General features: G+C 37.0%; 1 protein-coding gene across 1 annotated transcript in view; it reads left to right on the top strand.

Annotated features, from left to right (window-relative positions):
- The window catches only part of RASGRP1 (RAS guanyl releasing protein 1), a 43026-nt gene extending 16924 nt beyond the window's left edge, over window positions 1–26102 (top strand). The window contains exons 3-17 of the mRNA XM_069784101.1: window positions 2758–2863; window positions 4973–5035; window positions 6697–6828; window positions 7921–8074; window positions 11302–11475; window positions 12212–12328; window positions 14677–14952; window positions 17228–17308; window positions 17926–18030; window positions 19064–19173; window positions 19595–19739; window positions 20464–20500; window positions 21107–21253; window positions 23069–23442; window positions 24896–26102. Coding sequence (XP_069640202.1) covers window positions 2758–2863; window positions 4973–5035; window positions 6697–6828; window positions 7921–8074; window positions 11302–11475; window positions 12212–12328; window positions 14677–14952; window positions 17228–17308; window positions 17926–18030; window positions 19064–19173; window positions 19595–19739; window positions 20464–20500; window positions 21107–21253; window positions 23069–23442; window positions 24896–25030 — 2156 coding nt within the window. The 3' untranslated portion in view covers window positions 25031–26102. The remainder of the gene's footprint in view (window positions 1–2757; window positions 2864–4972; window positions 5036–6696; window positions 6829–7920; window positions 8075–11301; window positions 11476–12211; window positions 12329–14676; window positions 14953–17227; window positions 17309–17925; window positions 18031–19063; window positions 19174–19594; window positions 19740–20463; window positions 20501–21106; window positions 21254–23068; window positions 23443–24895) is intronic.
- The last annotated feature ends 220 nt before the right edge of the window (window positions 26103–26322 follow it).

Genomic DNA, 26322 nt, shown 5'->3' with positions numbered 1-26322 from the left:
CCTTCCAGAGGACAGAAATTCAGTCTGGAACCTGGTACCAAGTGGTACCTGTGTTATGTCATGGCAGAGGATTTTGGAATATGTACAAAGGAGAAACTGCTAGGAGAGAGAGTTATTTGCTGTCTTTGTTAGCTGGAGATGATCTATATTGAGCGCTTCTGAAAACCTGGTGATTTAATTACAGCTGTATATACTTAATAGTATGTGTGCACATGACGATTTGGCTTCAAAGTTAAGGATATATTGAACTGCTTTTCTGATTAAACAAGAGCTGTTGGATGGAGGCTCTGGCAGAACACCAAGTTTTTTTTAAAATGGGTGAAAATTGTTACAGGCCTCTCTGTGCAAGGCCTAAAATAATTTTAGTCTTCCTGAAGACACTGGAAGAGTACAAAATGCCAAATATTAAAGGCCTGAATAAGTACTGATTTCTGATGTCCCAGCCTTCCTCTGCAAATTTCCTACTTCTCTGGATGAATACTTTGCTGTTTTGCCCTCAGTGCACCTGCTGTAATACCTAGGCAGTTTATATCCCAGAAAGATTCTCTAGGTAATGAATGAAATTATGTGAGAACACGAACAAGGAATGCATAAACTTTGGTTCATGCTATAAAACTGAGAACTTGTAGTATAAGTCAAAAGGCAGCTCAAGAACTTTTAGTTACTTGGGGTCTCATTTATGGGGCTATAGGACAGGCAGACTTTCCCCTCGCCCATATTGCTGTAAGTAGAATTGCTCCTTACAATTTAAGTGTAACTACAGAAGATGGATTCAGAAAGCAGTGTCTCGTGTTCAGTGTTGAAGATCACCTGATGCATGAAGTTCTCATTCTGGGCTTGATAGTGCTGAGTGGGTTGATGCATGTTCACATAGGCTCTGCCAGAATTTACTGATCGGGATTTTTCTGCCTGTCTTGCCTGAGAGGCTGGCTGTAGGTATTTCTGGACTCTTTATTGTATTAAGTTTCCTCCAAACTGACTAAGCTTTTGCTAGAAGAATGAAGTTAACCCACACCAGGTATATGATACCCAGCATATCCTCTGCTTTCAGGGCTTCAAACAGTCAGCTAAAACAATAACTTCATGTGTAAACTACAGATCTAGGCCATTCTGAGTCACCTTCCTACTAAACTGTATCTACTCTGCATGAAATAGTCAGCCTGTCTGCCAGCTTAAACTAAATTTAATGGAAAGATAGGAATCTCAAAGAATTGCTTGTGTAGAAGAGAGCCATCCAGATCAGTACCCACGTTGGTGTAGGGGCAGCTGTGTGAGCCCAGCATTGGTTTGATTTGATTTGCTGTCTGGCCAGTCAGCCTGGATTCAAGGTTTTGTGTAGCTGATAGCTTTAAGCATGAGTGAGGAGTTATGGCATTGTTGTGAGGAAGAGAAGGAAAAGACTTTCAGGGGAGAGTATAGTGATAAAGGGCATGAATAGGACTATTGTGGAGTGAAGAACAGAGGAGACAGATCTAGAGGAAATCAGGCTTTATTAGTTCTACCAAAGATCCAATGTATTGTTCGAAAGGAAAGGCCTGGGCTCTGGGGTTCTCTCTTCACGTTTGATACCTTCCTGTAGAAAGGCATGGAAACTCTTCCTGAATGACTAACATGGATTATATTGTTTTGCAAGTGGGCTAAGTTTAATGTTCCTTTTTGGCGTTGTGCAATTTAAAAATTTTTTTTTTCCCCTCTAGTAATAGATGCCATTTCATATGCTGCAAATCTGCTGTTTCACCTACCTCTTCCATTTTGCCTTATTGTGCGTTGCTTCTGTATATTGTTTCTGTTATTGCTATTTTAAGTGATAAGTACATTTATCCTCATAGAGGACAGTGTATTTAAAATTATTCAAAAAGGTAAATTTTCTTTTGTGTTTGAAATGGCGTCTAATTCCAGTTCAAGCTACTTAGGTTCTCTCATGGCAGGCTGTAGAAAAAAAATCATCTGTTAATGTTTACAAACACTTTCACTACTGTGTTTGTTACAGAAATGGAAACTATTTTAAACATTCTGTTACATTTGATGTCCTTGATCTTTTCTGAATATGGAAAAAAAACCCACAAGACCCAGAAGATAGATGTAGTCTTAAAAACCTTCTTCAAGTGAAATCCTTGTAGCGCATAGTTCAAGGAAATGTGTTGGGACATTTAGGTCCAGCAACAGGAGTATGCATAGGTTAACCTCTGGGCTTCTGCATACGTTATATCTTGTTCCATGTGCATCTAGGTATAGATCCTAACCTGTGCACGTACTTTAGTGTTATGTATGTCAGTTGTACAAAAAGCCTCACAAACACTTAAGAATATCGCTATTCTGTTTGATAAGTTCAGTCATGCCACTGACTGACTGGTGTAGATCAGTAACTGAATTCTTTTGTTCTGCAGTTCATTAGTTTGTTTCAAAGGTTATACTCATCTGCCTAAAGCTAACCATTTAAGTGCATTGCTGGGCTGAGATCCTTATGTATAATTATCTGGATATTTTGAGTGCTTTTGAGACATAACTGCTTTTTTTTTTTTTTTTTTTCCAAGGATCTTCCAAATCCTGTTAGTGAATTATAGTTGTTGATATATAGTTCTCATCAGAAAAATGATGCACTTCCAAAGTTACTAAGTTACTGCTATCTTTCAAATAGCGTAGGTGAACAGGCCTGATTAGAATTAGTGTTCTGAAAAAGCCTTTTGCAAGTTGTTTACCAAGGTATACCAAGATTTCAATATGAATACTCCTTTTTTTTTTTTTTTTTTCCCCCAGATTTAGAAGGAAATGCATATCAAAACAACCAGCTGCTAAAGATAATTCTGGCCATGCATCAGTTTATCATCTCCTCTGCAGACATGCTCCAGAAACTCATTGATCTATATCCTTTGTAATATTCACCTGCTGTTAAGGTAATATTAGATAACTTGACAACTTTGAAACGGGTAAGTAGAGGATATTTAATCTATGGCTGTATTACTGTTCTACTCATTAAACAATATACTTGTTCTTTACAGGTTTTGGTTGTATAGTGTGTTTTTGTTTGGTTTAGGGTTGGGTTTTTTTGTTTGTTTGGTTTAGCTTATCATCCACAGAGAAAAAGATGAAACTCCAATTCAGATTTGAAGTAGCATAAATCACTGTCCATTGGCCATGGAGGGACTACCTAGCAGGTATTAGATTAACATAGGCACCTCAGTTAGGTACTGTGAACGTGGGCCTAAGTTTCGGATCTCTTTCTCTGTGTCCTCCATACAAATAGAAGAGCAAAGAACAGAAGTGTAATTTTTGAAAATACTCTGATTGTATCATCTGGAGATGAAAATTTTCAACAAATACTATTTCTCACTCACACACTCAAAATTACAATGCACTGAAATAAATCATAAGCTTTTCCTTCCCATTTGTTCCCATTTTGACGTGACTGCCTGGACTCATACATGCGTGCTTCTGGCTCATTAGGTTTTTCACAACAAAGCTACTAGATCATATTGGCAATACTAGCCTTTCTTAGGAATTGTGGAATATATTACCTGACTTCTTAGCTTTCCAAAATGTTTACTCCTAATTAGATGAGCACAGCACAGGAAGCAGACCTGACATGCTAAGAATCTGTAGCCAATTTTGGTACAATTTAATTTAGGTAATTCTTTCTTCCCCCAGATTCTGTATCTTTCTGGCTTTTAAAAGCAGCGTCATTTACCACAGAGCGTTACTGTAGTGTTGGATTCTGACTGTCCTGCTGCTTCTCTAACCACAAGTGTTAGATCAAGTGTGCTAAGCTACAACTGTGGTGTAGTGTTGCATTTAACTTAGGCTCATGTGCTCTTCGAAAATGGAAGGAAGTAATTGCATGTTTCTGAGAAGTAACGTTTTCTACAGTCAGAGAAGTGATTCAAACTTTTATCAGACTTGCATATTTTGCAAGCTTGGTTTTTGACTCTGTGTATAGCTCCCTGTAAAGACATTGAAAGGTAAAGACGGTTTTGAATCGATCAGATAGTCTGGGTTCTTGTATTTTGAAAAACCTTGCAAATGTCCTGGTTTCACCATTTTCCATCCCCTAAATTATGTGAGTGATTTTAGATAGTTATGGATGATTTGTAAGCGATCTAATTTCAGACATTCAGTTCAGGGCCCTTCAGAATATTTGGGAACTTATTCAGACCTCACTAGTTCTACAGTCAGCCTAATTTAAGCCCTTCATATGGGTGCTTAAATTGTGGATGGTATGTTCCCTCAGTTGCAGTAGATTTAGCATGCAGTTCATTTCAGTCAGACTGTGGGAGGATCCACAAAGTATTTTCATTGAATTATGTTTTTTAGTACTGAAAATATGTGTGTAATCTACAGCAGAAGAATCAAGATACGCATAATACATTTTCCAAATGGATTTTCCATGTCTTCAAAATATATTGGCTACAATATCACAAATTGTTTTATAGAGCTAATAGACTAAAAATCTGGGTGTTTCCTTCCAGTTATTTATACAGCAAATCAAATGAAAACTGTTGCACAGGTTAGGAAGGTGAGGTTAGCAAGGAGAGGCATTTCACATTTTTCTCTACCATTGTATACAACTGGTTATGTTTAAAGGAAAATAGCATCTTTTTGGGAAAAGCTCCAGTGAATTGTAATTAACTGAAAAGGATTTCTTCATAAAAGCAGTAATTGATAAATTTGGTATTACTGTTTCAAATTTTAGTGAGATGTGCAAGGGCATGAGTTTTATTAGAAATTGTGAGGCATGTTGCAAAGAAACACCTGTAGAAAGCTGAATCATTTTGTTACTTAACACTATTCAGTACTTGGGCAGCTACATCAGTATTACTCATAGTAGTCATATTTGCAATAAACTTTTGCTAACCCTAATCTGATATTATATGCCATCAGTAGAATGATTCCTACTGCTTACAGATAGGGAAGTATCAAGCATGTTACATTTCATGTCATATGTGAATGGATGTGGTTTTCCTTAACAGTTTTCTACCTATCTTAATGCTTTAGAAAATAAATCTTCTATGCTGTGTGTAAAGATATGCTATTTTGTGAGGTAAGAATATTCTTGCTTGGTAGCTATTAGTCTGCAGCTACCCATGTGCCATACCTAAGAATACTTTTGCATATTTTAAGCTGACATTAAAAAGAGAAACAGCTATCCTGCTTCAGCTTTTCAAGGTTCACTTTAGCAGCATTACACAAAAAGGCCCAACCAGCTTTGTGCAGATCCGTTGAAGTCAGTGCATGAATTGTTGGGTCACAGTTTTGAACTGAGACTGTAAGAATCTGTATCTTAAACATCAGTGAAAATTGACAGTGCTCAGGAATTGGTAGCATTGTGTCTAATATTACATAGGTCTATTAAAAAAAAGTGGGATATTGCAGCTGTATTGCTTATATTAAGCAAAACTTCATTGCATTCTGTAGGTAATTCTTAGTAATTCTACTTAGTCAGTTGCAATGATTCCAGATAACTTTTTTTTTTTTAATTAAGTATAGTAAAGTTTGATGTCTCAGTTTACAGAAAACAGAACAGAGGAAAAAAGATGCAACTTTTTTTACACAAAATGGGAAATAAGTAGTAACAGGAAGGTAAAATTTGTCTTAAGTAGTGATGATTTTATTATCTCAAAGCAGATTACTGGTTAGGTCAGAATGCTTTGGTATTGTATGAGATCTGGGAGCATTTTTGCTTCTAGGCAAATTCATACATACGTGCATCTGTAAGAATGTGCATTTCCATTTTTCCAACAAGCACAGATTTTTACATGCATGCGTCTAGTGGGTCTGGCTGGGATGGAGTTAACTGTCTTCATAGCAGCCCTTATGATGCTGTGCTTTGCATCTGTAAGTAAAACACACCAACGTTTTAGCTATTGCTGAACAGTGATTGCACAGCATGCAATTTCTGTTTCTCACTCTGCCCCCGCAGACTGTAGGCTGGGGGTGAACTTGAGGTTGTGAGGGGACACAGGCAGGACAGCTGACCTGAATTGGCCCAAGGGGTGTTCCCATGCCATACGGCATCAGGCTCAGCAATAAAAACTTGGGGGGTAGTCATTCCAAAGTAGCTGTTGCTCAGATATTGGCTGGGCATCTTGTGGGAGATAGTGAGTGATTGCCTTTGCATCACTTGTTTGTTTGGTTAGTTTTTTTCTTTCAGTTATTAAACTGTCTTTATCTTGACCCACACATTATTCTCACTTTTGCCCTTCCTATTCTCTCTGTGATTCCGCTGGGAGGGGTGGGGAAGGAGTGAGCAAGCAGCTGCGTGGATACCTAGTTGCTGGCCAGGATCAACCCACCACAGTGGGTGACAAGTCACCTATAGGAATTGAAATATAAAATATATGACTGAAACAATTTGAATGCCCAGCATAGAAAAGTGTAGTTCTTGGAAAATATTTTGTGCATGTGAGACTGAGTCATCTGTAAACTATTAAATATAATTAGTAAATTTTTCTTCAGTTAACAGATAAAATTCCGACTACCACAGTGCATTTTTTTTATGTCCAGACTAAATAATTTCAGGTTTTAAAGGAGTATATAAAATTATCTAGAAGTTCATGAAGAAAAAAATCAGCATGCATATTATCTAGATTTAATGTGAAACCAGAAATTTTAATATTGAATTTTTTGCAAACATTTATGTAGTATAGTTCTATACAGCATTAACCTTTATTTTTGTGTTTCTGTATTTTCAATGTGCAATAGGTATTGGATTACAGAGTTCTGGGTTATGTTCAAAATGGACTCTAAACTATCCACAACTATGGAAGAATTTCAAGAACTGGTTAAAGCTAATGGTGAGGAGTTACACTGTCATCTAATTGACACAACCCAAATGTGAGTGCCAAAGTCTCATTATGCTTGGAAAACAAACTTTTGCTCTGAAATTCCTTTATTCAAATATAATGTCTCTCCAGTATAGCAGGATAGTGGTCCTATAGTAGGTTAATTTTAGTAAGTCATATGTTATCTATCCTTAGAAGAGTTTATACATCATTATAGATTAAATATGTAGAGGAACAGAATGCCTTTCAAGTATGACTTAGGTTGAATTTAACTGCTGTGTAGACTTTGTGCTGATTCTTTATGCTAGATAAATTTTACTCTGTCCAGGGAACTTAGAAAATTTGTAGAGGCCTAATGATTTTGAAAGATCACTTGAAGTCAGTGAGAAAGAATACTTTTTGATCGGGTAACAGATGAGGTAAAAAAAGTATTTGTTTTTAACACCAAAGGTAAGTGAGAAGATACAGTTTATTACATTGCCAAACTCTTGATACTATTTTGTGTGATTTTAGTTATAAAATTACTTTTCCTGTCCAGAATAAATCCTACAGTTATATATCACATTGTTCCTTCTTGGGAAGAGAACCTTCCTTGTTATATGAGAGTAAGATAGTTCTGCAGAATTGTATAACAGTGTCAATTCATACTTTGGTTGGAAATGCACAGGCAAAAGCAGAGCAGAATTTGGCATACATTTTATATCTGGTTATGAGAGAGGATATTTAGTTTTTCAAATCCAATTAAATTTCATTACTCCGTGGGCGATAGCATAGGCAGACAGTTCATACTCAGAGGCTGGTCAAGGAAATGTGTAAGAATTATTAAATGGAGGAGCACTGGATGTATTCAGTGAAGACAAAGTTACGGACAGCAATTCTGGAAGTGCAATATATAATCTCATGCTGTTTAGTAATATAGTTGTATTGTACCTATGTGCTACATCAATATAATAAAGACTAACAATAATGTTTTGTCCTATAATCTCTAATGCATGAAAGGAGCTTGCTGTTTAGAAATTCAAATAATTCACTTTTTATTGCAGTAAGGCATGAAAACAATGTTACTTTTGTATTAGGGAGAGAGGAAAAGTTTGCTCTTCAGAAAGTAACTCAGGGTAATTCTGTTTTAAAATTTGTCTAAAAGAAATTCTAGGGATTGGTCTCGAAAGCTGACACAGCGTGTGAAGGCCAACACCAGTAAGAAACGGAAAGTCTCGCTTCTTTTTGATCACCTTGAACCAGAGGAGCTGTCAGACCACCTTACCTATCTTGAATTTAAGTCTTTCAGAAGAATATCAGTAAGTGATTATTTATTTATTTATTTATTCATTCAGTCATTTATTTTAAAGATGGGAAGGACGTAGAAAAGATGGGAGAGGGGTAGTATTGCAACATTAACCCTGCAGTGCAAGCTGTTGGACAAGCTGAGTCTGTCCAGACTCTTTTTGTTTTACTAGTTTTGAAGGTGGTCAGTGGTACTTATTCTGAGTACATACCCTTTTGCTGCAGTCATTTCAGAGAGGGAGAGTGAAGCCTTTAAGCAACTGTGGAACAGAGCTGGGGCATGGTCAGTTGGAAGGGAGAGGAGTAAACCATTTGATCTTCTTCCAAATAATCTCTTTTTGTTAGAACAAGTGGTGTCATTGGGCACAGGAACAAGCAGCCTCCTTTGACCCAAATCAGTAATCAGGCTAAAATGGGATGAAGGAAACTTGGAATATTCTCCTAGAATGCTAACCTCCTGTGGTTGTAGGAAACAGTGCAGCATTCTTGTGCAGTGACTAATGGACTGTCTGTATAGAAGATGTCCACTGGACTCTGCTTGCCATTTTTGATTATGCATAACAAAATAAAGACTAGGGATAAGAAAGCACTTGAGAAAATGCCATGTTTTTAATGTGAGAGGGACTTAAAATAATTTATTAGACAAGCTTTCAAGTACACAAACAATTCTTAAGGATTCGTCTCATGTTTTCTTTCATTTGATTTGTTTTCTCAGCTATGTTGATAACAGTTAAGTTGCTAACTTCCCTATGCACCTTGGCTTCACTTGCATCCTCATATGCTACAACATTACTTCTATTCAAACCTGATACAGTTCACACATGGAAAGGAAAAGTGAACATTAGAGACCAGAATCTAAGATGGTTGCAAAGTCAGTGTGATGATAATAGTGAAAGCAAAGTGGGTTTTTTTAGGGGTTTTTGTTTGTTTTGGTTATTTGGTGGGGGTTTTTTTGAAACACTACAATCTGAAGATGAAGTCTTGCAAGGAAAGGGGCTCTCAATAGATTGTGGAAGATTTCACAGTTGTGTGTTAGTGTACTTTATTTTGAGCTGACAGTATATGACTCTTCATGTTTTGTGTTAAATTCAAAAAGCCATAGAACCAGAGTCATGCACAGATTGCTGCCTGTAGGCAGTAATAATATGCAAAGCTTATATAATTCTTAACATTTTCAAGCTCTGTGCAGACATAAAGTAATTAATGATTAATAAGCATAACAAGTATGATAGCAGTCAGTGTCAGATGTGTCATAGAGTTCCAACAGTTACATACTTGTATACATTTTATATGCAGGGTCCCTGCATATGTTTTGGTATAAACTGAGTTTACCAAGACCTCAGATCGGAAAATAACGTGTAATTAATAAATAGCTATATTAATTAACTCTTTGCAGAATGTATTCACTATATACTAAGCCACAGAATCCTTTTGTTATTCTAACATGGCAGCATATACTGGGAGAAAGGCTGCAAATGACCTGCTGTGTTATCAGTCACTGGAATAAACTATTCATAGGTTCAGTCATTTGAAAGTCAGAAAGGAATACTTGATCCCCTGAACGTATAGAGCACACAGCAAAATCTTCCATGGGACACCATGTGTCTTGCAGCAAAGAAAAATGCAGGGAGTAGTGTTCACAGAGTAATGACTGCAGGTATGCTGGTGTTTGGAAACCATTTTAATTTATAGTTATAAAATACAGGGAGGCTACATTCTGTTGTAAGAATCTGGATTCTGCTTTCCTATTGAGGCTCATAAGTTAGTCATTGCAATACCAGACTCTTGCATTATTTAGGTACTTGGACTTCTTTACCATATCTGCCACTAACAATCTTGTTACAGCTGACCTCATTAATAAATTCTTGCACCAAAGTTATTTTGAAACTTTAAGTAGTATGTTAGATAAAAATTTATTCAGCATTTAAAAAAATTCCTTTTGTGAAGGAGAGAGCTGCTGAGAACAAAATATAAACTAATCAAACTGATTCATAATTGTACTGAAACTGCTATGAAGTCCATAATTATGTAGTCAGATATTGAAAAATTATCTATCTGTATAGAGTAGTTGCTTAAAAATCAAGATCCAGCCAAACCTGGCTGGGGTTCAAAATTCAAACAATAAGTATAAGTAAGTACTATGTAATCTCAGAGACAGCTCTTCTTATTACTGCTAATGTTTCTTCCATTTTTAATTTAATAAGAGGACAAATCCAGAGATGTCTGCTGTCATATCTGCTTTTTAAAGTTTTAATAGTTCTTATTAAATGGATGGAAAAAAGTTAAAAAGCAGAGAGAAAGTGAGAGGGGGAGAGCAAGAAACAAAAAGCAGCTTGACAATTTGCAACCTTTTCTTAAGAATCAATGCCATTCAGCATCTTCCTGTTGCCTTAATAAAGGAATATGTGTCTATTACAGCTATGAATGTTTTTGGTAAGATGTTAGTATTAGTGGTCATAGTAAAGAATGGATGTATAAATCCTGTGTCACATTTTATGATGGTTCAAATTCTTGTGTATTCTTGTTAATGGATAAATCAAGGGAACGGATAAACATTGTATCAACAAAAACAAATGATTGCTTCTCTTTGATCTTAATCAGAAGAATGGCTTAAAAAATCTATTTGTCACATACAGGTGTCTACTGAACAATTTTAGATCACTTTGGTTAAATAAGAGAATCTCACAAGCTGTATTAAAAATATTAAGGAATCTGTAGCCCTCACTCTTTTAATGGTCCTATCTCAGTTTTACATGAATCTCATTGAACTTGCTTTTGTATTAGCTTATTCAGAAGTGTGCCCTAGCTACATAAACTGAACACTTAACTTCCTTAAACTATCACTGAGTTATTAGATTACACTTTAAATTCAGTTTTACCTTCCCTGAAGAAGCCTAGATGCAGTGAATCTATGGAGCCACTGAGGCTAGGAGGAAGGCCCCAGTTCTACTTATCCTGGGGTTTATAAGAGCCAAGACTCCTGAGATATACATGATGCAAATGATGTGATACAAATTAGGGTGAAAAGATGCTTTCAGCTAATTTAATTAGTTGAAGCCTTCTGCTTTGAACTGAACAAAGCTTTGACAAAGGAGAGATTTCAGTCTTATGGATATTTCAGGTGTAAAATATATCTTGTATATTTCATTTGAAAAGCAGACCTGTATCTGCACACAGATCATGAGGTATATGAAACTGTAGATGAGTTTTCATTTACACCTTTTTTTGGTTTTTTTTTAAGTTCTCAGATTATCAGAACTACATTGTGAATAGTTGTGTGAAGGAGAATCCAACAATGGAAAGATCAATTGCTCTTTGCAATGGTATCTCTCAGTGGGTGCAGCTAATGGTTCTCAGCAGACCAACACCACAGCTTCGGGCTGAAGTGTTCATCAAGTTCATTCATGTTGCACAGGTTAGTTAAATTTTGACATGTGTGGTTTAAGAGCCCTTTAGTTGCTCTTCCCACACTACTACTGCAGGGTCAGCTGGGGGTGTTGGCACTGGTCTCTTGGTTCATACATACAGCATGTGTATTTGTGTATGCTGTGGTTTCATACCAAGTATTCAGATATTACAGTGTCATGGCACCATGGCTTTCTCATATCCATTCTGAAGAAATTATTTTCATTGAAAAACTAGACTTGCTTTTGAATCAGCTGGTGAGATTCCAAGCTGTGACTGCATACCTTTCCAAAGCATGAACCGCTATCATGCCTTTGGCCATGATTAGAAGCATTTCTACCAGATATGCCTTACTGGATAGAAGCAGAGCTGCTATGGTCCTATTGATATTCTTTGCATACTAATTCAACTGTAGTCATAACCAAGATAATAGGCAGTGTTTCCTCGTTGTGGTAGAGTGTGGGATGTGGTAGAGTGTGGGAAGAGGAAGAAGTACTGAGGAAGTACTTTGAAGACTTACTGTATCGGCATAATTAATACCTGATTTAATAACAGTAGAATAAGTACATGTTACACCCAGAAAAATAACAACTCATTACCAAAATGAATGAAATCAAATGGATAGTGGCACAAAACTTGTAAGACTTTAGAGGAAGACAGTAGAGGCAATGTAGAATTGGGATGTGCATATTGAACAACTTGAACCTTTAAATAATAAATACTGATTTTTTTGTATGTCAACACAGAAGCTCCACCAGCTGCAGAATTTCAATACATTAATGGCAGTGATAGGAGGTCTTTGTCACAGTTCCATTTCCAGACTCAAGGAAACAAGCTCATGTGTTCCTCATGATGTAATTAAGGTTGGTATAGCTCCTCTAAGTTTTACAAATAAGTTAACCTTTAACTTTTTTGTCATCGCACACACGAAAAACAACCTTACTTCATTGGATAAGGTGGAGAGAAAGACAGAAAAAAGAAAAAGGAAGACCTCCTTTGGTTTTGGAGGGTTTTTCTTTGCCTCTTCACCTCTACGATACCAGTTACTCCTACACTTCCAACCCCACCTTTCTTCAAGATTTGTACAGCTTCTCTAAAGTTTCTCTTAATACTCAGATGTGACAGGCTGCATTTCCATTTATATGCAGTAGTTCAGAGTAGCATTCAAACACAAAAGCAGAGAATTGGATCCTAGAACATTTGAGAACAAAACTATTGTCATCCATAGCAACATTAACCATCCTGAGTCTATGGAATGCTAGCACAGAGCTCTCCACTTTGAGTTTAAAACTGAAAGGATTGGTTTTGTTCATCTGATCTTTCCCTATGATAGATTTTTATCTAGTTCAAACTTGAACAAACAGCTCTAATACACACATTATAATGCAGTGGAATGTTAGGAATCAGTTGTAATTTCCAATTAAATTCTTGTGAAATACAGATGGATATATTTTTTTCTGAGATTCTGGCTACTAAAACTGTGAAGGAAAGCATATTTTCTAGCAATGAAATGGCTTCTTAAGAGACTTCTTAAGAGACTAATATGCTTTATAATTTTATCTTGTTTGGGGTCTGAAAGATTTCATACAGGTATCTAATGAACCTGATTTTATCACAGTACAATCAGCTTGAATGAACAGTGCATACCTGGAGTGTAGACCAGAAATATGACTTCCCACTGATAATGGTTGCAGCTCTCAGGATTGTCGTGGTTTAAGCCCAGCCAGCAACTAAGCACCACGCAGCCACTCACTCCCTCCCTCCCAACCCAGTGGGACTGGGGAGAGAATCGGGGAAAAAAGTAAAACTTGTGGGTTGAGATAAGGACAGTTTAATAGGACAGAAAGGAAAAAAAAAAAGATTATAAAAAAAATGACAATAATAAAAATAAAAGAATTGGAATATTCAAAACAAGTTATGCAGAATGCAGTTGCTCACCACTCGCTGACGAATGCCCAGTTAGTTCCTGAGCAGCGTTCTGCCCCCCAGACAACTCCCCCCAGTTTATATACTGGGCATGATGTCACATAGAATGGAATATTCCTTTGGCCAGTTTGGGTCAGCTGTCCTGGCTGTGTTCCCTCCCAACTTTTTGTGCCCCTCCAGCCTTCTTGCTGGCTGGGCATGAGAAGCTGGAAAATCCTTAACTTAGTATAAGCACTACTTAGCAACAACTGAAAATATCAGCGTGTTATCAACATTACTCTCATACTGAACCCAAAACATAACACTATACCAGCTATTAGAAAGAAAATTAACTCTATCCCAGCCAAAACCAGGGCAAGGATCTATAAAACCAGTTAGCAAGCTTATTTTAGAAGCATGCTGTTTTACAAATTTTGTCATTATGAGGAGTGGACTGCATATGTGTCCATCATTTGAATAACTTTTTGCATCAAGAAATTGTATTACAAGTGCTAAGAGAAAGCAGGTAAATAAAAGCTGGTAATTAATAACTTGGGAGCACACTTTAAACTTTAAACTGTAACGAACAGTTTGTAAAGGTTAAAAATCAAGGGGTTAGACAGGAACTTCTGCAAGAAAACATTGGTCTGTTGATTTTATAGTGTTGAGTCAGCTTTGTACCTGTATAGTTTTAAACAAGGCAAATATTTATACTGCTAGACTTAAGATTAATTTGGCCTTTACAAGTCCAATATATTGTTTCTTCTTCATTTCCATGGAAAAAAAGTTTTCTTAAAAGCACAGATGTGCCACCTTGAACTGTAATAGGAGTTCTGGTCATGCTGTGATGTGACCATAGCACAACGCAGCGTTTCTCAGCCAGGTCTTTCCAATTCGAGCAATTCCAGATGGTGAGCTGGAGGCCAGAGAAGTGCATTCCACATTTGAAGGTTAAGATAGTTGCTTTTATGAAGGTCAGAGAGCTTGTGCTGTGCTTATGCATTAACTGCATATGCATGCCCTTGATTTGAGAGGATCCTATTTCTTTTCATTGACTAAATAAGAAATGTAGGAAGACCAGCATTATAGATTAGGCTGTAGATTAACTATCTGTAATTGCATATTACAGGTAGTTAAATTAGGTGACGTGAATACCTAGATTTCATTTGAAGCCTAAAGTTTTAAAATCCATTTCAAGAGTCATTGTGAGTAAACCCTTAACAATAACACGGGAAATTCTTGTGCTGTATGACCAGAACAAAACCAGTAACTGAATTTGATTTTTTTGTTTTCTTTTTATTTTTAGGTGTTTAATGAAATGACAGAACTGCTTTCATCTTACAGAAATTATGATAGTTACCGACGTGCCTATAATGAGTGCAGTAACTTTAAGATCCCAATCCTTGGGGTCCACCTGAAAGACTTGATATCACTTTATGAGGGCATGCCAGACTACTTGGAGGACAAAAAAATTAACATATACAAACTATACTCTCTGTATAACCATATAAATGAGCTGATACAACTCCAGGAAATGCCACTTCCCCTGGAGGCTAATATGGACCTTGTTCATTTGCTTACAGTAAGTCTGTTAGATGAGATAAATACCTCCATTTAAAAAATAATTTCATATATCTGTCAAACAACTAAGTAGAGAATTCCATTAAGTATAAATACATAATATCGTAAGATTCTTTTTTTTTTTCCCTTAAGGAAATGTACAATAATAGAAGAAGAGAAAAAGTTAGTGATACTGATTTATCTGGCAGCAAGGGTGAGGTACCAGTTCAGCAGCATGCTTCCAATTATTTCTGTAAGGGAAGGAAATGTTTCTTTCTGCTTCGCTATAGTAGTATGCATTCTCTCTGTACTTTCACTAAGGAAGCGCTCTGAATCTTCCGCTGATTAAGCCTAAATAGGGAGAAAGGTAGAAAGCTTCCTTAGATGCACCTTGGAGGCAGAAGATTGCATACAGAGCTTTCTTGTGTTGAACACACAAACTTTCACTTCTAAAAGTTCAGTCCCTCAAGATGTGTGAGGTTAACATAACATATTTCTAGCCAAGTTTCTTCTGGTACTAAAAAACTGTCTGACATAAATGTTAGTCAAATATAGTTGTGTTACTCTTCCAGTCATATCTAGTCAGTGCCACGTTACTAACAAAATTGATACTACCTAGGACCTATGTCACAACAATAGTTTTAGCTTCTCCTAGTAAGTTAAAATACTACCTTTTATTAAAATAGTAAATCTACCTTTCTTGTTTCTCAGTTTTGTTTGGCCTTAACAAGTACCTCAGCTTGGAAAAACTAGATAGGCTGCTTCCACTTTCTGGTTACAGGTCCTGTTTTAGCAAAAAGCTAATAGATGAAAATGGTTATGTGCTTGAGGTTATTTGTTCTCTCTGGGAGTACTCGTGTGTGAAATTCGGCACGCATGCCCAGGGCCTGAAATAGAGCTACATAAAGTGGTGAATTTCTTCCTGCTAAATGTTTTAAATGTTTTGTCTCAAATTATTGTAAGTGTAAGTCCCCCCTTTTTTTTTTCCCCTAAATGTTTTATAAAAATGGTTATTACAAATATGTAGAACTTTGGCCACAATTTCATGCAGCTGTATATGACAGGACATAAATTAAAAGAACTACTTCATTTCAAAGTAGGAGCTTCTGATGTACTAACATTCCAGAGCACATAATTTTTGTGTTTCTCTGATTTTTCCAACAGTCTTTCTCCTTCTGTTGCCTTTAGTCATATGCTTTCCCATTAGCAGGCAAATCAGTTTGAAGAGGTATTAATAATTACATACATAAGTTAATAATTCATAGAGGTATCGTAACATTTGGACTTTTGGGTTTTGAGTGTCAGAAACTACTTTAGATTTCCCCAATAATCTAAAATTGTTCATTATTATGACTACAACAGTAATTCTTGCAGTTGTTCACAAGAAAGTTATTGCATATCTGCAGTTTCAGTAAGATTATTAATTGGATAAAACAGCGTATTTTGGTTTCTTAATTTATATCCATATGAACGCCGCAATCTTGGCTCTCTGTAACAAGTTTATATTTTCTTTGGACTTGCTATGGATTGAGGCTTGTAACACATTTATGTCTAGCTTTTCTATTCAATCACGTCTAGTGTGAATATTATCGTGTGAATATTATCATGTAAATATTCAAAAAGTGTCATGTTACCTGTCTTCAATCTTGGCTTGAAATTTGTTTCCAGTCCATAAAATATTTGCTATACTATTTTCCAGGACACATGCAAAATCAAAGGTATAAATTTGATAATTTTTTCAAATTCCTTTATTTACCCAGGTGTAATGTTTCTTGCTTTACATAACTGCTGTTGACAGCTAAAGGTTCTCACTAAATATATGCAAGTCTATTTTTTATCCTCATCATATACTTCTTAGTTCAATGTGGTCACAGCTGGATTGGATAAATATGACATGTTTAAACAAGAGTTTTCTGAGAATTTGAGTTGGTGGACAGTTTCATTGGAATGGTGCTTTTGTGCTTTGTTGCATGATAGATCACTTGCAAAACTGTTACTCCCATAATATTCAAGTTACTTATTAAATGACTGCTAATTATGCCTATAGTGACTTACTGTGCTAATGACTGTAGCTGTGTAATGTTACAGATTTCCAGATAATGGCAATAATAGTCTGGAATTTAGAAATGTACCCCTTTCAAATCACTGTGAACACCTGTGCAGCTCAAATGCATTTTTTCTAGGTGCAACCTAAATTAAAAGTTAATCCACCAAAAAATACTAATGCATGCCACAAGCAAGTTTATCAAGTAGCAGTGACTCTTTTGGGCTTAAACTAATGTTGTGTTTGTTTTCAGCTGTCCCTTGATCTTTACTACACAGAAGATGAAATTTATGAGCTTTCATATGCACGAGAGCCACGAAGTCACCGAGCTGCTGTAAGGGCCTTTACAGATTCTTAACAAAAAGATTTTTTTGATGAGTAATGCAACTTTTATCCCTTGCATTCATTTTATTTTATTTTATGCTAAATTGAAAACATTTTAGCTTTACAGACTGAGCAAAATCTGTTAAAGCATAAATTGTTTGGTTGATGATGAAGCCTAAGCTAGAATATATGGGAGAGTTTACACCATATCAGGTTTCATAATAGGAACACAAACACAAATGAAGTTACTTGTGTAGAGACATGACATCAGGCTCAATCTTGGAAACTGATACTGATTCTTTAAAATGAAGAATTCTGATGTGATTCAAATGATGAAACCCATGAGTATTATATTGTAGTTTTGTTCCTGTTTTATAAATACAGAAAAGACAGTGAATTTACAGGGCTGTCAGTGAACTGTGACAATTTAAGGAATGACCACTGTTTTGGACAGTTCAGGGAAGAGCTTCCTCTGAAGTACCATGTAATTATCAAAAGTATCTTGCTGGGTCCAACAGGCCATTTTTGCAGTCCTGTATCACATAGTCCACTGTCACAAACGAAAGAAGTGTAATAACGAAAATCTTTCCATGTGGTACTAATGAAGTTCCATTCAATTTATTCTAGCCTTTGACACCTTCCAGACCACCAGTAGTTGCAGACTGGGCCTCAGGAGTAGCCCCAAAACCTGATCCAAAAACCATCAGCAAACATGTTCAGAGGATGGTAGATGTAAGTACGGTTGGCCCATTTACCTTACATATCAGTTGTAGCCTTAATCTCTAGGTATGAGAAGATACAAAGAAGGGAAGAATTAGTGGACACATTCAGAGCTATGCTGAGTTTGTAAGCACTTCCATCCTCACAAATAGATATTTCTGTGTAGCTGGAAATAGCAGCAGCAGCCTGTGAGGCATGCATGGAAATTCCTTAAATGCCTAAGGAGCCACTGGGGAGTGTGAATGCTGGTTTGTATACTTCCAGAGTCATTCTTCCAAGGAGCCAGGGAGTCCATTTCTATCAGGGACTCCAACATCATGTTTTGTGGAGTCTGAAAGTGGGCCCCTCAATGGCTTTGTTAGTAGCAGCCATTGCTTTTTCTCTCTCTTTTGGGTCACCTGCTTTACTGGAAACCATCAAGTAAGCTCAGGTGATTGATTCCAAAACTGATGGGGAGAGAGAGAGAGGTTAAGAGTTTATCTTTGCATCCCTGCTTAATCTCTTTTCCTTCTAAACACTTATGATATTGCTAGGTATCCTTTGATACAGGCTGTTTTGGAATATATTTCTAAATTTGGCTTAGGTATCCTCCTTGCCTTAGGGCCAGAGACAAACAGTAATGTTCCACAAGTGGAAATAGGTGTCTACATGACAATTCTGTCATATAACTACTTTTCACATAATACTGACGTGATGAAATAAGCTAGGCAGCTACACTGATTGAGCTACAGAGATCATCACTGAGAGGGCCAACTGAGAGCATTAGTACAAGTTGTATATGTAGGCCTGGACATAATGATATTAAAGCGAAACTGAAAAATAGCTGTCATTGTGTAGTGAAGCATTTAGTCCAGCCTATGTTGACTTATCTACATTTTGCTACAAATCAAGAAATTGTAATGCTGCTTTAGTAGTTAGACTGTTGCACTGTTTAATAGATACTGGGAGAAAGTGGGAGAGGAAATCCATAAATATTGTGGAGACTTTCTAAAATGGTAATTCAGCTCATACTTGTTATAAACTATTCTACTATTATCTTGCACAGTCTGTCTTCAAAAATTATGACCATGATCAGGATGGATACATTTCCCAGGAAGAATTTGAAAAGATAGCTGCCAGTTTTCCATTCTCATTTTGTGTAATGGCTAAGGACTGGTGAGTACCTAGTTCTGCTTATCAACTTTATAGCATCTGTTTTGGGAGGGGTTTTGGGGTTTTTGTGTTTAAATTTTATTTCTGTCATTAGTATGGTAAAATTATCCTCTTCACCCACAAATAGAAGTGAAAATATAACTGAAAAAAGCATCTTCTGAATGTATTGTGAATGACATCTTCATGAGCTACAGCAGTGGTAACCAGGCTGATGTAGAAGAAGAACAGATATTAGAAAAAGAAACATTTTTTTTGAACAATATTCAGTATATACTTTGGGGGCAGTTGACAAGATTACTGAGATCACTGTAGTTTTTGGCCCATGAAACTATTGACATTTTAAATTGCGAAGAGATGTTTAATTCTCCTTATGCTTTTAAGAAAAATGTATGTCTCACAAACAACTTTTCTTCTTTATTTCCAGGGAAGGTCTGATTAGCAGGGATGAAATAACAGCTTACTTTATGAGGGCTAGCTCAATCTATTCCAAATTAGGACTTGGCTTTTCTCACAACTTCCAAGAGACCACTTACTTAAGGCCTACTTTCTGCGACAACTGTGCTGGATTTGTAAGCTTACTTTTTAGTATATTATGTTAACGTTGTTTGGAATAATGCCTTTTTTTTACCTCATAATCACCATATGTCATATACAGAAATGAATGTATATAAAATGCCAGTGAAGCTATATAGGACAGCAAGCTTCTGCCTGCGTAGCTATTTAAGGTACCCTTTACACCCTTCTTGGCAGTACTATTACCTGTTTAAACATGGCTCCTACCTTGTGGTGTTTGGTTGTGTCACCAAACACCTTCTCAGGCAAGACTTCCAAATCCAGAGCCTTCCACTCCATGGGGCTGTTAGAATGCATGTCCTGGTACAGACGTGACATGCCCCTGCCTATGGCACAGAAAGATCTAGTAAAACTGACTGTCCTACCAATCCCCAGTTTAGCTGGGATCAAAGAAGGATGCTGAGATAGAATTCTCCCATCTACTTCAGCTCCACAACTTCTCTGGGGCTGTCAGATCTGCTGATATATTCATTAGAGACTAGCTGAAGGTATTTTGTTTGTGACTGAGGAACACACATAAAATATTCTGTTTACCTTATGCTAAAGAGGAAAATAGTTCATATCTTGACCTCACCATTAAAAGGGTAGAAACCCAAGATATTCTGCAGATGTTCAGATCTTAAAAGTGAGTGGAGCTTTTAGTGGATTTTTATATCTGGAGGTATCACATGTGCAGAGAAATATTTTAATACATAGTCTTTCTGTTTGTTTGAATTTCAGCTATGGGGAGTCATTAAACAAGGATACAGATGCAAAGGTAAGGTACTTCATACTTTTAATTTTAATCTATAATTGATGGTGAATGACAAAAAAACCTGATCATCCTGAGATCAGTTGCTGTGTCTATGGACCTATTTAATCTGACCTCTCAGGGAGGAGAAGACTGATTCAAGAATAGTATGACAGACAGATGGTCCAGAACAAATGCAAAGATGAAGGAACTAAAAACCGATAGCTCTAACCCTTTGCAAAACATAACTGAATTCAAGAGGGTTTGGGAACAAACTGCTTCTATTCCAAAGGGGGCAAACGCCAACACTGTGAAAACCATGCAGCACATTCACAACATGTATTTTGCAGAGTTTTCTTCCTCATACAGGTATTTGCTTTCTCTGCAACTCTTACAGTCAGAACACTGTTGCGACTGAATGTTGCTGTTTTGTATTTTCACAGTGAAAAGGAGTTTGAGATGTATATAGCAAAGGGATGTCATTGGTCTGTTTACCAGATGCATGTTGTAACAGGTAATGCATGTAGAGAACACCAAAGAAGCTTTCTTGCTTCTTGGGGAGGCAACATAGTGTGAGAGCTGATCTTAGATGCTACAACAGAGCCACTGAATCATGTAAACTTTTGTTTACAGACTGTGGAATGAACTGTCACAAGCAATGCAAAGACCTGGTTGTGATAGAGTGCAAGCGAAGACCCAAAACTTCAGTTGCAGACAACAGCCCAACATCGGCTCTTGCTTCAAGCCTCTGCCCAGTAGGAGTAAAAGAGCAATTCCATGGTGAGAAAAGATCACATTAAAAAGATTAAAAGATGTAGATAATCTTTCCTTTGCTCCTTTTTCCTTTAAAGCTGAGTTGTAGAGCATCGTTTTAGGTTTAGTTAGTTAACTGCAGTGGTTTATCAACATACAAACTAGAAACACGTGTAAGTGAGCCTGTACCAAGTAACACCATTCCAGTTCTAGTCCGAATAAGTAAGGACTCCCTTTCTGGGAGATCTCTTGTCACACTACACAACGTATGGTGCACAAATTCTATGAAAACTGAGTAAATCTTCTGCCAGACTCTCATGAGAACTAGATGATATGAACTGAACAGCTGACAGGTTCCCTTAACTCTCTCACTTTGTGACAAGCAGGTCTTGGTACACTCCAGTTTTTACCATTGTCACATTAAGCGACTACTGCACTGCTACAGTTGTGACTCAGATTTCAATCTGGAGTTTATAAATTCAGTTTACTTACGTATCTGTGTGCTAGGAAAACCAAGAGCTAATTGTGTTTATTTTTTCCACTTCAGTAGCTGAATCTACAACTCCTCTTTGTCCATCCATCTTTCATTTAATCAGAAATGAAAAATTACACTTCTCTGGTTTTTTTCCCCTTATATCAAACAAGCTGTATAAATTTTTCATATTGTATATTACCATGTGGGCCTCCAAAGGAGGAAGTGTTGTCCTTGAATAGGACCTCAGGCTACTTTTGTTTTGCTTTTCTTTTGATGTTCCAAATCTCTCCATACTCACTTTCTTTGAATTTCTCTCCTGCTCTTTGCCTGTATCTAACATTCCTCAAATCTATTTCTTGCCACTTTGATATCAATCTTTTGTGTTATATTTAAGATTCATGCTGCTGCAATCCATCTTAGGCTTCCTATTAGCATTTATATAGAGCACAATGCAGCCAGTTTCCCTTGATAACTGACCATGTGCATCTCTATGATTGCACCTGCAATGGCTGAAGCACTGCATAATAACCACCTTGTAGGATGTCATGCTTATAAAGAGATTGAACCGTAGTGTGTTGCCCCATCATCACCTAGTGTGCCAGAACGTGGTACCTCTCCCCACTACATCATGCTGAAGAATGAGAATTCAGGTCCAGGTTGAAGGTGTAAGCCTCATCTGTTCATCCATATTCTCATTTAATTCCCCAGAGCCTGCAGCAGCTACTGGACTGACTTTGTTCTTTCTCCTCAAGTGTTTGAACATTCAGTCTCATTTTGTTTTCTTCCCAACAACAGAAATTACTTTATCTGAAAAAGGTCTTTTTAAATCCTTTAATCACATCTCTTGCCCACTGCTTCCAACATTGTGGTTCCCCCCACTCCAGTTTTTACTTTTAACTGCAAAAGCAAAAGTATTTTAGGATGACCTATAGAAAAACAGTGTAAAACTAAAACCATCATTATTTCACCTTTATAAAATGCGTGAGATGAGTTGTATCTTACAGCTGCAAGTTGTGATAATGCTGAACTAACACCTGGGTTTAATCTTCCAGCCCAATCACTAAGATCAATGGTCTACATAAAACCTCTTAGCCATCTAGAGGTTTTTCTTTAGCTGACCTTGGTGGCACACCTGTTTTCCTCTTACTGATCCATATTTATGTTACTGAGATGAGGCAAAGAGTTGTTCCAAGAGACACAACATTGAGAAACCTCCAGTGACACCTATTTTGGAGAGCAATGAATGTAAAATCAATAAAGAATAAATGTTGGTTTATTTATTAAAATCATGTTTAATTACTGTGCCTCCTGTTTCTCCTTTCCTGGGATAAGATCTTGACTGAATTTACTATATATATATTCTACAGGACAAGAAGAAGGACCGTTCACATTTCCGAATGGAGAAGTAGTGGAACACAATGAAGACAGCAAGGACCGAACCATTATGCTTATGGGTTCCTCAGCTCAGAAAATCTCAGTGAGACTGAAACCAGCTGTGGTTCATAAAGGTACACAGACTGATCATGTACCGCTGGCTGGTGATGTATCTCGTAGGCAGACAGAGAAGAAAGAACATAGGATGCCAGAAAAAGCTTATCTCCAGGCAGCTCCACCATCCCCACGTCCAAGCCCCATTCTAGGCCGCAAAAAGGCGTATGTTAAATGGGAAAACAAGGACTCCAGCCAGAAAATGAAGGAGGAGCATCACAGCTGTAAACCCTCATACCAGGAACTTGAGCAGGTACAGACATGATGAAATAAATTCTATTTTACACAACAGTACCATAAAGTGCTTGGAGGGTGTAGGGTAGCGGCTGGGTGGGAAGGTGTCACCTTACTCCAGGGTAATTAATTACCAGAAGTCTATGAGTGGCATCATAAATTCTTAGCCACTTTTACTCCAGCAATGCTTCACTTCAAGCATAAATTTTAGTGCTAGCATAGGGCTTAGGAAATAAATTTTGAAGCCCTTGTTATGATTACACTGATCCCTGTCAGTCTTAAAAGTGACAGGCACGAATGTGAACATAATCCAATCACTTAGAACAGGATGGAACTCCATAAAACGAGTAACAGTCCCAAATTTCTTCCTGCTTTTGGTGGCCTCTGCTTCCCTAAGAGACAGAATATATGGGGTGGGGAGGGTGGGGAGCTCTGCTTTTGTTCAACTGACAGTAAATCCCTTCTTTTTTTTTTGATAACTTTAAGTTACCAAGAAATTTTGCTGTGTGAACAGACAGGATGCCTCTTGCTAGATTTCACCTGCATCAGCCCAGTTGTGGCTCACCTTGCTCTACAAGTGTTCTGACAAAGTAGCTATTCATAAGGCTGTGTCACCTCAGATTTGGCCCAAATTCAGGTTTGTAGAAACAACACCTTTACAGACCGATTAAAGAGACTATCACAATATCAACAATGCAGCTGATAGATGGATCTAGATATGATTATGAGAAACAAAGGCGGACTTATTTTCATACTTTACTCATTACTATTGCTATTCTGAGATGGACCAACATGGAAGCAGTCCAACAACAGGACCACAGCCTGATCTTAGAATGATCAGTGTAACTTTCAAAGTATCCTTCGTTGTTGATAAAATGAGCTCATCTTTTATGAAAGATGATTGGTTTATTAAGACAGAGATTAAGACAATGAGCAAGAGTTTTCCAGTACAGACCAATTCTCTTCAGTCAACAGTACATTCAGTTATAGACAAGGATGTGAAGTGTGGATGTACTTGTAAGAACTGGTTCTTTAAAATGTCCCATTCATGTGAGTCCCACAATTTACGCTTCTCCTTGCTCCGTCAACAGATTCTGACATCAATTACTGAACAGCAGCTGATGTTATAAATTAATGTCTTAGATTATTGTACATCAATTTCTGCATTAGTAGAGCAGTAAAGTGTGAGCTGTGTTCTTGTTTCCCCTAGATTACTGCTGCTATGAGAGGAGCAGTGGAGGGTGCATAAATGCAGGTTGTGGACATGACCATCAGATACCAGCTGCTGCAAAGTTTTAAAAGTATACACAAAGGATAGACCAGTGACTATTGAAATGTTCAAATGTTACTGGTTCTGTTCCACTGATAAGAGCTACTTACGTTTATGTCAGTCAACCTAAACATACAACCTGAGAGTCCTGAAACAAATTCAAAATGAAATACCAATCTCTATTTTTTGTTTGTTTGTTTAGGAAAGAAATATTCTAAAGGCAGACAATGAAGGTTTAAAGATCCAACTGGAACAGGCACATAAAACAATTGAATCTCTCACAATCCAGAGAAGAAACCATGTAGTCGACAACCCACAACACAGAGACTGTTCCTAGCAGACAAGAGAGGAAATCTCCTATGGAAGAATGTAAGACTGAAGGAGGGGTTGTGATAAAGCTGCTTTTACCATGTGAACTGGAAAGAGAGTCTGAAGGATGTTATACAGAAATACTCTCTTTACTCAACCCATTTCCATATTAAACATACACTCCCAAATGTACAAATCCATTCCTTTGACTTAAGGTAACTTAGCATTATGTGTGCAATGAAAATAGTATTTTCTGGGTTTGCTTTTAAAAGGAGTGACCTTGTTGCTGGAGTTTCTGTTCATGATGAAGACCATGTGGATTCCCCAGTGACTTGGCTGCCAGCAGCACACCTTACTCTACAAGTGTTCTGACAAAGTAGCTATTCATAAGACTCTGTCATCTCAGATTTGGCCCAAATTCAGGTTTGTAGGAACAAATGTTTGATAAAGCAGAGTATTTAATTAAAACTGTAGAAATATTCCATTACGAGAAACAATTCCTTCTCATTGTGGCTGAAACCAATTAAAATCATGAAGTAAACTCTCATCTTTATTTCCAAAGTTTAACAAGAATATTAAAATAAGTAGTGAAGCTAATGATATTTGATTATTTGATTCTTAGACTTTAAGATAAACTGACAATTTTTTTAAACCTCTTTCAGAGCTTTAGAAGTCCTGCTGCTCAAATGGTTACCTCTGTTAAGGTAAAATAGATGAGACTATAAAGAGTTTATATTGAATACTGCTTCCATTTTTGTGTTCCGTGCCACAGCTTGGAACACTTAGCCCTACTTATTTGGCTTAAGGGATAACTTGCTGTCCACATATGGTAGATATGGGACAAGGCTGATTATTTTTCTGTCATGTCAAAGTGGATGCCATTGTTGAGTAGAACCTTGAGGGCCATATTATGAGGGAAACTGTACAGTAATTCCAGTGCAACAGTTACTGTATTCCAGAGCTCCTAACAGCTTCTGGTTCTAACCAAGGTTTCTCCATTTTCTCTCTCCTAGATTTCACATGCACTTTAGGTAAAGAGTCAAGATAAGTGTGGTCTTATGTGTGTAAATTTTGTACAATAAAAGGTGCTAGGAAGGTAACTTTAGTTTTCTTAAAGCTATGAAGTGTACATATTGTTAAGAGACAACAAAACAGTCTTTCAAGTTACTGATAAATCTACTTGTCAGAACAGCCGATTTTAAAATTGCATTTGCATTCCAAGAGAATCTGTACACTTACAGTTGTATAAAACTTGCTTGCATTTATCAAACAGGCATTTGTCATCACACATTTAAACATCAGAAACTTATGACTTCAATG

Source organism: Haliaeetus albicilla, chromosome 5 (genome assembly GCF_947461875.1).
Source record: "Haliaeetus albicilla chromosome 5, bHalAlb1.1, whole genome shotgun sequence".
NCBI classification, from domain to species: domain Eukaryota; kingdom Metazoa; phylum Chordata; class Aves; order Accipitriformes; family Accipitridae; genus Haliaeetus; species Haliaeetus albicilla.
The sequence above is the reverse complement of the archived record's forward strand: the minus strand, read 5'-3'. Positions and strand labels throughout refer to the sequence as shown.